This window comes from Raphanus sativus, unplaced genomic scaffold (genome assembly GCF_000801105.2).
Source record: "Raphanus sativus cultivar WK10039 unplaced genomic scaffold, ASM80110v3 Scaffold1396, whole genome shotgun sequence".
NCBI classification, from domain to species: domain Eukaryota; kingdom Viridiplantae; phylum Streptophyta; class Magnoliopsida; order Brassicales; family Brassicaceae; genus Raphanus; species Raphanus sativus.
Genome location: NW_026616708.1, coordinates 314 through 11,858, shown reverse-complemented (window position 1 = coordinate 11,858; position 11,545 = coordinate 314). Strand labels below are relative to the sequence as shown.

The 11,545-nt window shown below is 38.0% G+C and overlaps 3 protein-coding genes and 2 non-coding genes across 6 annotated transcripts; 2 read left to right on the top strand and 3 right to left on the bottom strand.

Annotated features, from left to right (window-relative positions):
* Window positions 1-589: 589 nt before the first annotated feature.
* Window positions 590-661, bottom strand: TRNAC-GCA (transfer RNA cysteine (anticodon GCA)). The gene has a single exon. It is a non-coding gene; the product is annotated as a tRNA-Cys (tRNA).
* Window positions 662-1,212: 551 nt separating this feature from the next.
* LOC108819157 (uncharacterized) lies at window positions 1,213-3,826 on the bottom strand. 2 transcript variants are annotated; one of them, XM_056998753.1, is made up of 4 exons: window positions 3,636-3,826; window positions 2,568-3,456; window positions 1,730-1,847; window positions 1,213-1,652 (listed from the first exon to the last, which is right to left on the bottom strand). In XM_056998753.1, the coding sequence occupies exons 2-4, from the start codon at window positions 3,119-3,121 to the stop codon at window positions 1,422-1,424; spliced, it is 903 nt and encodes a 300-aa protein (XP_056854733.1). In that variant the 5' UTR covers window positions 3,122-3,456; window positions 3,636-3,826; the 3' UTR covers window positions 1,213-1,421. The 2 variants fall into 2 exon arrangements, with proteins under 2 accessions (XP_056854733.1, XP_018447649.1); XM_018592147.2 differs by having other exon boundaries at window positions 2,568-3,826.
* LOC130504171 (U6 spliceosomal RNA) lies at window positions 3,657-3,759 on the bottom strand. Its single transcript, XR_008941166.1, has one exon. It is a non-coding gene; the product is annotated as a U6 spliceosomal RNA (small nuclear RNA).
* Window positions 3,827-5,145: 1,319 nt separating the features above from the next.
* On the top strand, window positions 5,146-8,967 carry LOC108819156 (mechanosensitive ion channel protein 4). Its single transcript, XM_018592145.2, has 5 exons — window positions 5,146-7,040; window positions 7,136-7,259; window positions 7,697-7,990; window positions 8,081-8,283; window positions 8,480-8,967. Exons 1-5 carry the CDS (start codon window positions 5,356-5,358, stop codon window positions 8,781-8,783), a joined length of 2,610 nt encoding a protein of 869 aa, XP_018447647.1. The 5' UTR covers window positions 5,146-5,355; the 3' UTR covers window positions 8,784-8,967.
* A 970-nt stretch (window positions 8,968-9,937) lies between these two features.
* On the top strand, window positions 9,938-11,277 carry LOC108820432 (E3 ubiquitin-protein ligase CCNB1IP1 homolog). Its single transcript, XM_056998754.1, has 6 exons — window positions 9,938-10,052; window positions 10,118-10,190; window positions 10,285-10,330; window positions 10,445-10,475; window positions 10,690-10,945; window positions 11,020-11,277. The coding sequence occupies exons 1-6, from the start codon at window positions 9,983-9,985 to the stop codon at window positions 11,192-11,194; spliced, it is 651 nt and encodes a 216-aa protein (XP_056854734.1). The 5' UTR covers window positions 9,938-9,982; the 3' UTR covers window positions 11,195-11,277.
* The last annotated feature ends 268 nt before the right edge of the window (window positions 11,278-11,545 follow it).

Sequence of the window (11,545 nt, the reverse complement as noted above, 5' to 3'; positions counted from 1 at the left end):
ATCAGCCATAGCACTTACCAAGAACCCGGTCTTCCACGGTCGTAGCAAGCATATACACAAGCGTTATCACTTCATCCGAGAATGCATCGAGAATGAGCTAGTGGATGTTCAACATGTTCCAGGCACTGAACAAAAGGCTGATATTCTAACTAAAGCTTTAGGAAGAATCAAGTTCAAGGAAATGAAAGTACTAGTAGGAGTTCAAGACATTGAAGAAGTTAACTTCAAGTTTAAAGGGGAGAATGTTGGAGATAAACATGAAGTTAACTTAAAGAGCAAGTTAAAGCAATCCTAAGAGAGTTAGGATTATGATAGTTAAATACCTAAGAGTTTAGGAAATATATTTGCTATATAAAGATATGCAAGAGTGTTGCATACATTAAGAGTTTTGAGTTTGTGTTTGAGTGCTTGAGTTTTTGAGAAGTTTTCTTAAGCTAATAAAGAGAGTTCTTTATACTTTGAGTTCTACACAAACATTGAGATAATAGTGCTTTCATTCTATACAAAAGAAATGAAGGATTTGTAGAAAAGTTGGAATAGTGATTAATAGGGAGGAGAAAAAAAAGAAGAGTTCAAAAAATTATTCCTAAGGGCCCTACCGGGTTCGAACCGGTGACCTATTGATCTGCAGTCAATTGCTCTACCACTGAGCTAAGGACCCTCTTGTTATTTAGTGATGAGCGATTAGGTAAATATAACATGGAATATAGAATAGGCATTGATTGAAGGAGTGGTTAAAAGCCATGGGATGATATTAGTATTATATTACTATCTGCTATGATGAGAGAGGTCATAAGTTCAACTCTTTTTCGCTTACCTCTGTGATTGCTTACATACTCCAAACTTGTACCTACTCTTACTCCCCCCAGGTGCTAAGCAAAACAAAAGGGAGAAGCAAAAGAAATATAAAATCTAGTTACATTGGGATCCTCTGCTTTTGTCTATTCAACACTTCGAAAAAGGTTCACACTTTTCTCTCCCTGACTTGTACCTAAGATATCAGATTGTCACTGAAATTCTAAAGACAGCTTTTTTGGGTTTCATCTTGATCTGTTTTTTAAACAATTGCTATATGTATGTGACATACAGTATGTCAATGCTCTGATGAGGTAGCTTGATTGGTTATGGTCATACTCATACTCGTAATACTTCTTCAAGCTTCCCCATCTCCACCATCTTCTTATGATTGATTCAGATGTTACATGGCTCCTGAGTATGTAATGAGATGTTTCTGTTATGATTTTTTTGTGTTCTCAAACAACAAAGATAGTCTGAAACAGATCTAATACGTAACAACATCGCAGGTAAAGATTAAAACTAAGCATTCCGATCAGTAACATAAGAGTTGCAGGTTGTTGCAACTAACATTAGAAGTTGGCAAGAACGCTCTACTAGAAACAATCTTCCATATAAGGTTTAACTCACGCAAGAGGGGTACAGATAGTTCGGCTTAGGTTTTGAATCTCGGTCAGCAACCTTGAGACTGAGTCTTGTACCTCTTGAGGAACTTGGAGCTTTGGATGAGTCAAGTCCAATGGATACAGTGTGATGACTTTCATCACAACAGACAAATGTAAGTTCTGTGACTTGCCATCCCATACACTCTGGTTTGGAAACTTGCACTTGTCTTTTAACACGCATTTCTCACACACCTGTTATGCCAAAAAGACTTCGTTAGATGCAGTTGAGGGGGGAAAAACAAATGGGATCAAGACAGTGTAGTGTTTACATTGTTCTCATGGATGTCGAAAAACTTGCGCAATGTTTTAGCAGCGAATATGGCTCTTTTTTCCAAGCTTGGGCAGCCAAATAACACAATGTTCTTCAGGTCACTGCCTGATAACCACCTATAAGTTGAATCTGAGGTTATGAATAGCAGTTGGAGGCAAACAAGATCATAGAATCAGTTTCAAAGTCCCTAGCTACTGAAGTAAAGTCTTAGCCACTTATTTCATCAGAGCTTCTATATCAATACTACAACTAGTCTATGATCTAACCACAAGAACTAAATTCATTATTCCGATAGAACTAACATCTTTACAAACCCCAGCTTTCATATAATGCAACACAAACTCAGAGAAGTGTGGCACATTATAGAAATGAACATGTTCACTAACAGGTTTTGACCTGAACATGCCAAAGTCATCCATCATAGATTGGACCCATCAAGATAAACATTTCAACAAACATTTTCCCTAACGAGCATCACATTTTATCCAAACTTCAACAATCAAAAAGAACAAACACACAACATATGATCAATATACAAAACCATTAGCCACTTCTTACATCAGAGTTACTCTATCTATATTCTATACTACAACTAGAATTAAATTCATCATTCCAATAGCTAACACCTTTACCAACTTCATTTCTCATAAAATGTTAACATATAACAGAATGCAAACTCTAAGAAGTGTGACACTTTATAGAAATGAACATGTCCACTGACAAGTTTTGACCTGAACATTCCAAAGTCATCCATCATAGATACAAACATGTGCTCTAAACCAAACCTAACGAACGACACCCAAGATATGATCAAGTATACAAGTAAAGATTCTTACTTTGCTATCTCTTGGTAATCCTTTCCAAATCTTTCAGATGCAAACTTAACAAAAGTCCTAGCATACTCTTCATCAAGACTCCCCAACTCCAGCTTCTCTCCACTGATGAAATTAGCCTTGTTCAGATACCCTTGTTTGTGCAGAAGCTTCACAAACGAAACCATCTCCAAAGGAAGCTCCTTGTAAACCCTAACCACTACATCCTCCTCCTCTTCGTTGACTTTGAACAAGGTGTAAAGCTTACGACTTTTATCCGTTTGCAGCTCTGGTACTGTCTCAACAACCTTCTTCTGATTCTTCTTTCTCACTGGTTCTGAGCTCTTCAGTTCTATGAGTTTCTTCTCTAATTCGAAAAGCTTTCTCTTCAGCTCGTTGCCCTCTTCTTCTTCTTGGGTTTCGTTCGTTTCGGGTTTGGGTCTCAATCCCACGGCCTCTTCGAACAAAACAGAGAGTGGCTTCTTGTAAGGTTGCGATGAAGAAGCTAGGGTTCTGCAAATGGTCGAGGTCTTGAAAAAGGTTTGATTTTGGAGAAATGATTTGAGCAGAATCGCCATGGCAATCAAAAAGAGAGATGGAAATTTGGCGGATTCACTGATTAGAATTGTGAGATCTGATCAGTAAGAAAGAAAGCCATTGAAGCACCTGTCGGACTTTCTCTAATCTTAGATGGAGACGCCAAAGGGTTTAGAGAGGGTCTGAGACAGAAGAGAGGAACCGGTTTTGCTAAACCAGAATAACCAAACTGGGAGAGTATTCCGGTTTAGTTAGATTTGAACCGGAAAACTGATTGATTAAAATTCAATTTAATTGGTGAGTCGAACCGAGAATTGGGAATTAGGTTTCCGATCACCGGAGTTGCAACGATAAACGCCGTAAAAATTAAAACAAACTGCAGAAATTAGAGCTTTTAAATTTTCAAATACAGCACCGAGCTCAACATTCGATTAACATCCACTAAAATTAGGGTTTATAATTTTTTAGAACTGAGTCATTTCAAATTCGAACTGAGGGGATATTTCACACGGATATTCATCTAAGAATTGAACTGAGACTGGATAAAACGAAAACCTTGAAGAACAGATGAAGAAGAAAAATTTGGACCATTTCTCGATTTGTGCGTGTCATCCTTGCGCAGGGGCCATGCTAATCTTCTCTGTATCGTTCCAATTTTATCGGATGTCCCCGAAGGGACAATCAACTTCGTGACTCCATCGCTCTATGAACACGAGTTTCTCTGCTTTGATAAGCGATGTGGGAGAAAAGCGAAGAAGGTGACTAAATAATGGGCCTTGTTTTATAAACTGAAAAGCCCATTAGATAACTTTACCACGCTTCTCATATTTCTTATAAAGGCCTGGTTAGATATTACAAGACCAAAATCAATCATCATCACAAAACAACAATTGGGCATTCGGTTCAATTGATTTATAACAATTTTAATTTTAGAGCAATCAAAACTTTTATTTTGGCAAAGGATTTAGCAATCAAAATTTTCTACCACTTAAATGAAGTTTGTAGCATACAAAGGTGTATCCTGCGGTCATATCACATGCATCAAACAGCTTTATTTTTTTTTTGTTTTCTTCACAATTCACATGTATCAAACTGTTTTCTTCTGATCATACATGCATTTATAATTCAACAGATGAAATAATATTTGATAATAATAGGAGTAGCTAGCTGTTTGATATCCTTTTTCGGTCCAGTTTATGAATTATGATTTTTTAAAAAATATATCAGACAATTATAATTCAGAAGATGGAATAATATTTGATATACTAACGTGATATTCCTTTTCTGGCCAGTAGTAATTATGTTATGTTATTATTATATTAGACAATTATAATTCAGAAGATGGAATAATATTGATATTGCTTGATATTCCTTTTCTGGCCAGTAGTAATAAACCGTATATTTTTTAATATATCAGACAATTATAAGATGATAAAAACAAATTCTCTCTGACCAATCTAGTTGAACCATGTCGGTTCACGTTAGCTAGCTCAACTGTAGTTTGTAACCTAATCGTCGTGCCATTTTTATCAACAACGCGTCATTGTCCTGTCATTTTCTATTTTGTTTCGGGTTAGGTCCCCTTCTCCTATTCGTATACGCCTCACAAAAATACATAAAACTATTAAGCAGACCAAACATTAGCCAACCACGTGTCTGACTCATCGTCTGAATCACATCTGCCCCGTTAGATCTCACCACGTCACGGAATCAGAGAGATTTATTATTACTGGTACAACAATTTTTATTACATTTTCAACTGCTTCGTCCCTGACCACTCGAACATGGCCTCCACTTTTTATTGAGCAGTGTGTGTAACTTTTTGACTTTTTTAATAGTACGTTTTTTCTTACACTTTGGTTAGCGAGAGCAAGACACGAGTCAATGTACTGAATAAGAAAAAGAGTTGGTATTAGTGAGATGTTTTAAAATGATTCAGAAGCGGAAAAAGAAAAACGAAATGATAATAACTATCACCTGGTCCATTAATTACTCCATGTTTGTCACAAAATTACCAAAAAAAATACTAATATAATTTTCTTATCTTGTATTTTAGCCCCAGCAAGATCATAGCATTTCACATGGTCCAAGATTATCAGAAAACCAAACTAAAAAGGATTTAAACATCGACGACACTTTACATGTTGATATCAAGAATCAACCTTTCTTCCTCCTCAAAGTACAAAAACTTTTTCTTCATCTCAGAAAAGACCCCAAACTTTTCTTCTTTACTAAAAAGTCCAAACCCAATCAAAAAGATATTGTTTTATCAATCATGGCTGCTGATTCAAATGATACTCGGCGTGATGTCGTCGTCAAGATCGACGGTGAAGACAATGAGACAAACAACAACGGCGAAGGAGGAAAGTTCTGGAGAGAATCAAGTGACAACTTCTGGCACGGTGATCAGAAAGACAAGAACGGTAAACCCACCGGCGGAGACGACGGAAGCTTTGACTTCATGCACCGGAGAAACGACAAAACGGCGGAGCCAGATCCGCCGTCGAAGCTCATAAACCAGTTTCTCGACAAACAAAAAGCCGCCGGCGACGAAATCTCGCTCGACATGGAACCGAACATGCCCGAGCTCCAAAGCAACACCGCTACGTCCGTCGTTTCCGGTTCCGCTTCGCCGGCAACGGCGACGGCGGGTTACCGTAACGAAACGGTTGACGCCGTTAGACGGAGGCATAACAGAGTGACGTTATCTCCGTCTGTTAAAGAGAGTGACAGCAGCGAAGAGGACGAGAACAGAGTGGACGAGTCAGAGGTTGTGAAGTGCAGCTCGAACAGGTCGTTGAGGACCAAGACTCTGATGAAGATGAAGACGAGATCTAGGCTCATGGATCCTCCGACTCCGTCTTACCCGGAGATGGTCTCGGGTCGGACTCCGAAATCCGGGCATTTGAAAACCGGGAAAAACACTAAACCGGGAACTCCGGTTCAAGGCATGGATTTGGAAGAAGAGGAGGACCCGTTCTCCGAGGAGGACTTTCCAGAAGGTTACAGGAGGGATAAACTCTGCCTTGGGATTATCATGGAGTGGATTTTTCTGATTCTGATCATAGCCGGTTTGATTTGCAGCCTGGTGATACCTTTCTTGCGAGGCAAGAAACTGTGGAACCTAGCTTTGTGGAAATGGGAAGTGATGGTTCTTGTCTTGATATGCGGGAGGCTTGTGTCTAGCTGGATTGTGAAGATATTCGTATTCTTCGTCGAAAGAAACTTCATGTTGAGGAAGAGGGTTTTGTATTTCGTCTACGGGATTCGAAAGCCGGTTCAGAACTGTCTCTGGCTAGGGCTTGTGTTGATCGCGTGGCATTTCTTGTTCGACAAGAAAGTCGAGAGAGAGGCGAATACCACGGTGCTTAAGTACGTGACTAAAGTTTTGGTCTGCTTACTCGTTGCTGTTATCATCTGGCTCATTAAGACTTTGCTAGTTAAAGTTTTAGCTTCGTCTTTCCATATGAGTACTTACTTCGATAGGATTCAAGAATCTTTGTTTACTCAGTACGTGATCGAGACTCTCTCTGGACCTCCTCGTGTTGTGATTGAGGAGAAAGTAGGCAACGGTATGTGTGGTGCTAAGGCATCTCCTCCTGGTCCTAAGACGGTTTCTTCTTCTTCACCACAAGTGACTATTGGAAGTGGAAGGCTGCAGAAAAGCCCGACAAAAGTCGGGAAAAGCCCGGCGCTGTCGCGGTGTGGTTCCAAGAAAGAAGGAGGAGAGGATGAAGGGATAAGGATCGATCATTTGCAGAGGATGAATACTAAAAACGTATCGGCTTGGAAGATGAAGAGACTGATGAATGTAATAAGGAAAGGAACACTTTCTACTTTGGATGAACAGATAGACACGAGCACTCATGGAGATGACAAAGCCACACAGATACGAAGTGAGTTTGAAGCTAAACTTGCAGCAAGAAAGATCTTTCAGAATGTTGCCGAGCCTTGTTCCAGGTATATATATGTTATTGACCTTGTGACACAACATTTGTTTGATGTTTCTTGAGTTCAAGATCTAAAACAGAGTATTTTATTTTTTTGGGTTTTAGGTACATATATATAGAAGATTTTATGCGTTTTCTGACTGAAGATGAGTCTGAAAGAGCCATGGATCTATTTGAAGGAGCTTCAGAGAGTCACAAAATCAGCAAATCATGTCTGAAGAACTGGGTGGTAAGAGTTTGTCTTAAATTAACACTCCATGCTTCAAAGCCTATGTTTTAAAATGATGCATGATTTAAAATTGAGTGCTATTTTTATAACAAAAACTTAAAAAGTGGTATTTTAGAGAATTGCCCTTAAAATTTCTACACATATTAATAAACCATATTAATTATAAATAATTTTTTTTGTTGTAAAAAAAACTATAAATATATAATTTGTGATTATTTATTTTTCATAATTATTAGTTAATAAAAATTTAATAAATGTAATTAATCTTTTAGAAAGTTACGACTGATCATTATTAGTTGATAAAAATTATATATTGAAAATACAAAAATGTATCTTTCCTAATTTTTTTCTTTCAAAAATGCATTTTTGTGAAACTGGTGAAGTAACTCTTTTGGATTGTAACACAACCTTGCTAATTTCTCATGATATTTCTATAGGTTAATGCCTTTAGAGAACGAAGAGCACTAGCTTTAACATTAAACGATACAAAAACAGCAGTGAACAGGCTTCACCGAATCATCAATGTGTTGGTCAGCATTGTGATCGTAATCATATGGCTTCTAATTCTCGGAATCGCCACAACAAAGTTCTTGCTTGTCATAAGCTCTCAGCTTCTTCTTGTTGTGTTTGTGTTTGGAAACTCATGCAAAACTATCTTTGAAGCTGTCATCTTCGTCTTTGTCATGCATCCTTTTGATGTCGGTGACAGGTGTGAAATAGATGGTGTCCAGGTTTGTTCCTTTGAAACTCTCTTTCTGCATTTGTATAACTCATATGTATACTTTCATAAAGAGCTAATTATCTGTTTTTGTAATGGTTAGATGATTGTGGAAGAGATGAACATTTTGACTACCGTATTTCTTCGATATGATAATCAGAAGATTGTATACCCCAACAGTCTTCTTGGCACGAAACCTATTGCAAACTATTACCGAAGTCCTGATATGCAAGATGCTATTGAGTTTTTTGTCCATATAGCAACTCCACATGAAAAGATAACAGCCTTGAAACAGAGGATACTCAGGTTAGATTCTAAACCCTTATTTAACCTCCTAAGATTTTGAAAAATACCTAATATCAAATGTTCAAAAAATCCTTAGACAGTAACTAGGTGGGTTTGTAGTGGACTAATGCCTAGGTGGACGTCTAGGCACTGTCTAAACCGGTTTTTAGAACATTGCCTAATACAAATCTTGTTCTATTGTTTCTGTTTAATGCAGCTATGTAGATAACAAGAAGGATCATTGGCATCCATCACCGATGATGGTGTTTAGAGATATGTGCGGACTAAACAGTGTGAAGATTGCAATGTGGCCAACACATAAGATGAATCATCAAGACATGGGAGAGAGGTTTGTGAGGAGAGGTCAGTTACTTGAGGAGATCGGTAAATCTTGCAGAGAATTGGATATCGAATATCGGTTATATCCGCTTAACATCAACGTCAAAAGCATACCTCCTGCTGCTACTCCCATCACTTCTGATCGCATTCCTCTGACCTGGACTCAACAACGCAATGGTTAAAGATAAGGAAAATTTTGAGTTCTAGTATTGTTGTATTTGAAGAGAGAGTGAAGTGAAAGAGAGTTTCTTCTTCTTGCGTTTTACTCTCTCTTAATTGTTTTGACACCTTGAGGATTCTTGTGTTTGAGTGGTTGGTGGTTATACTATAGTCATCTTGAAATAAAAGCTTACATCATTTGAATAAAAGTATACTGTGTTATTAGTAGTAGTCAACTAGTGGTCATCATCTACATAGCCTTGATAACATCGTTTCGTAAAAAAAAAAACTATAGCGACGTCGTTTTGTACTGTCACCTAACATAGCGACGTCGTTTCCTTCATCTACATAAACGACCCGGCCCTTGTGCTGAACGGCTAGTTCGTCATTTTACGGAAAATTTTCAAATCTTCGTTTCTCGCGCCGCCATTGAGATAGGTGACGATCGTTTGTAATTCGTCCGCTTCGAAATCGTACCTGCTTCTTTCTCCGATTCTTCGTTTGCTATTTCCATACTCCTCCTCAGATTCCGTTAGCTGGATTCTCCTTTGTTGCTCATCCTCACTCTCTGCGACGCATTCGCTCTCTCTCTCTCTCAAAATCAAATCGCAGGTAAGCTTCTTCAACTTCTTCTTAGATTCTAATGAATTTTCGAACGATTGCGCCAATTTTCAAATTACACCGAGTAGTACGAACCTATTTGTCTCCATTCTCGTAGAAACTATACCAAAAAAAGCAGTCGGCGTTGTGATTTGTCTCCATTCTTAATCGGCCGCCTAATCTATACTTGGCCGTCCTTTGCAGATCTCTGGAGTCTATGCAGATGTCTTGGTCAGTAGCGATTATCATAGTGATCGCAAGCTTTGTAGCTTTACGATTACTATAATCTGGATCCTATTGTAGTTCCACATATATTTTTTTTGTATTTTCATCAACCTGTTGTACAATTCGTAACAATTTGCCCTAACTGGTTAGAATGAATGAATGATGGTTAATCTAAATCTGTTAACGTGTTTAGTTCTTAGTACATTGTTTTCTAAAACGCTTGACATTGGTTTCTGACTCTTGGTGTAGATATATTGAAAAAAAGGAACTCTAAACCAAGAGGATTGTTGAGAATGAAAGTTTCTATTACAACATGATTCTTCATCTAGTTTAATAAAATTGTAATTTGCAGGTGCGTACTAGTAGCTTGAGATACTTACTTACATTAGAGGTTGAAATGAGGTGCAACGCCTGCTGGAGGGAGTTGGAAGGCCGTGCCGTTTCCACCTCTTGTGGCCACTTATTATGTAATCCAATTTCACACTTTCTACTTGTCTTTAATACTCTGTCTTGATGAATGATATATGAGAAGGTACTGAAGATGCCAACAAGATTCTCACTAATGATGGGGCATGTCCCATTTGTGAACAAGTACTCTCCAAGAGGTGAATTTTTTTCCCTAAGCTACTTTCTTATCTTCAGCTTAGCGTTACTCGTCTTACTTCCTACTTGACAGTTTATCTTTGTTTTCCATCTTAGTCTAATGAAACCTGTGGATACTAATCCAAATGAAGAATGGATAAATGTAAGTGCTTGTGATGAAGTGCACACAGTGATACTCTATAGCTAGCTTTTCATATCTTTCCAGCTTTATCATATTTTCATCTTACATCTCCTCATTTCTTACCTTTGTTATCAGATGGCGATGGCTGCAATTTCTCCGCAAATACGTATCCTTTTTGTAATTGTACTTCTTCTCCCTCTTGGTATAAGCACCTGGGTATAAGTTGCAGTTATGTTCTTCATCTGAATAGTCTCTCTTTGTGTTTGAAATCTAAACTCAAATGCTCCATCAACTGACTGTGTCTTCTGCATATGTAAAAGTTGGTAAAACAACAGTTAAGGTTCAACAAACCTCCTCCTTTTTTCCTTAATTGAATTTAGTGATGAAGACTGCATACCGAAGTGTAATGTTTTACATTACGCAAAGGGACTTAGAGATGCAGTACAAAATGAATAGACTTGTTGCGCAGTGTCGTCAGAAATGTGAGGGTATGCAAGCAAAGTTTAGCGAGAAAATGGACCAAGTGCATACAGCATACCAGAAGATGGGCAAGAGGTGTCAGATGATGGAGCAAGAGGTAGCAAACTTGACCAAGGATAAACAAGAGCTCCAAGAGAAGTTCTCCGAGAAATCAAGGTCAGTAAATTTAACATACGTTTTGTTAAACTCAGCTCTAGTAACAAACTATGTTAATTTTGTTTAAACACCAGACAGAAGAGGAAGCTCGATGAGATGTATGACCAGTTAAGAAGTGAATATGAGTCAGTCAAACGAACATCCATACAACCAGCAAATAACTTCTACTCACGACACCAGGAGCCTGACTTTTTCTCAAACCAACCAGTTAATATGATGGAGAACAGAGAGCCCACTCGCAAAGGTTAACTAACTAACAACAACATTATTACTGTATTTTGAGCTTAGTGCTTTATGATTTTCAGTCTATTAATGAGCTTAGTGCGCTTGTGATTCTACGTCTTGATAGAACCGTATTTTATAAACTACGGATTACTGAATATTGTAAATAATAAAAATGATAAAATTATACCAAAGAGTAAGAAAAGGATGATACAATAGCAGAGGCGAGATATTATCTCTTTCCTTAACTCAAAATACGTCCCGTAGTGCGACGGTTCGATAACGTAATGAGTCCCAGGATACAACTGCAAACAATCTTCTGAATTTGCGTCACTCTATCAGAAGCCTGGCGAAACTAGTTTTGTATTGTACTCTCAG

What these genes read in the sequence shown, in the direction of transcription:
- LOC108819156 (XM_018592145.2), top strand. Translation starts at nt 5,356, where the DNA reads ATGGCTGCTGATTCAAATGATACTCGGCGTGATGTCGTCGTCAAGATC. An exon ending in GTTGCCGAGCCTTGTTCCAG is followed by an intron (nt 7,041 to 7,135) that starts GTATATATATGT and finishes TTTGGGTTTTAG; the next exon opens with GTACATATATATAGAAGATT. An exon ending in GTGAAATAGATGGTGTCCAG is followed by an intron (nt 7,991 to 8,080) that starts GTTTGTTCCTTT and finishes TGTAATGGTTAG; the next exon opens with ATGATTGTGGAAGAGATGAA.
- LOC108820432 (XM_056998754.1), top strand. Translation starts at nt 9,983, where the DNA reads ATGAGGTGCAACGCCTGCTGGAGGGAGTTGGAAGGCCGTGCCGTTTCC. An exon ending in GAACAAGTACTCTCCAAGAG is followed by an intron (nt 10,191 to 10,284) that starts GTGAATTTTTTT and finishes TTTCCATCTTAG; the next exon opens with TCTAATGAAACCTGTGGATA. An exon ending in TGCAATTTCTCCGCAAATAC is followed by an intron (nt 10,476 to 10,689) that starts GTATCCTTTTTG and finishes AATTGAATTTAG; the next exon opens with TGATGAAGACTGCATACCGA.
- LOC108819157 (XM_018592147.2), bottom strand. Translation starts at nt 3,121, where the DNA reads ATGGCGATTCTGCTCAAATCATTTCTCCAAAATCAAACCTTTTTCAAG. An exon ending in GATTACCAAGAGATAGCAAA is followed by an intron (nt 1,848 to 2,567) that starts GTAAGAATCTTT and finishes TTCAACTTATAG; the next exon opens with GTGGTTATCAGGCAGTGACC. An exon ending in TCGACATCCATGAGAACAAT is followed by an intron (nt 1,653 to 1,729) that starts GTAAACACTACA and finishes TTGGCATAACAG; the next exon opens with GTGTGTGAGAAATGCGTGTT.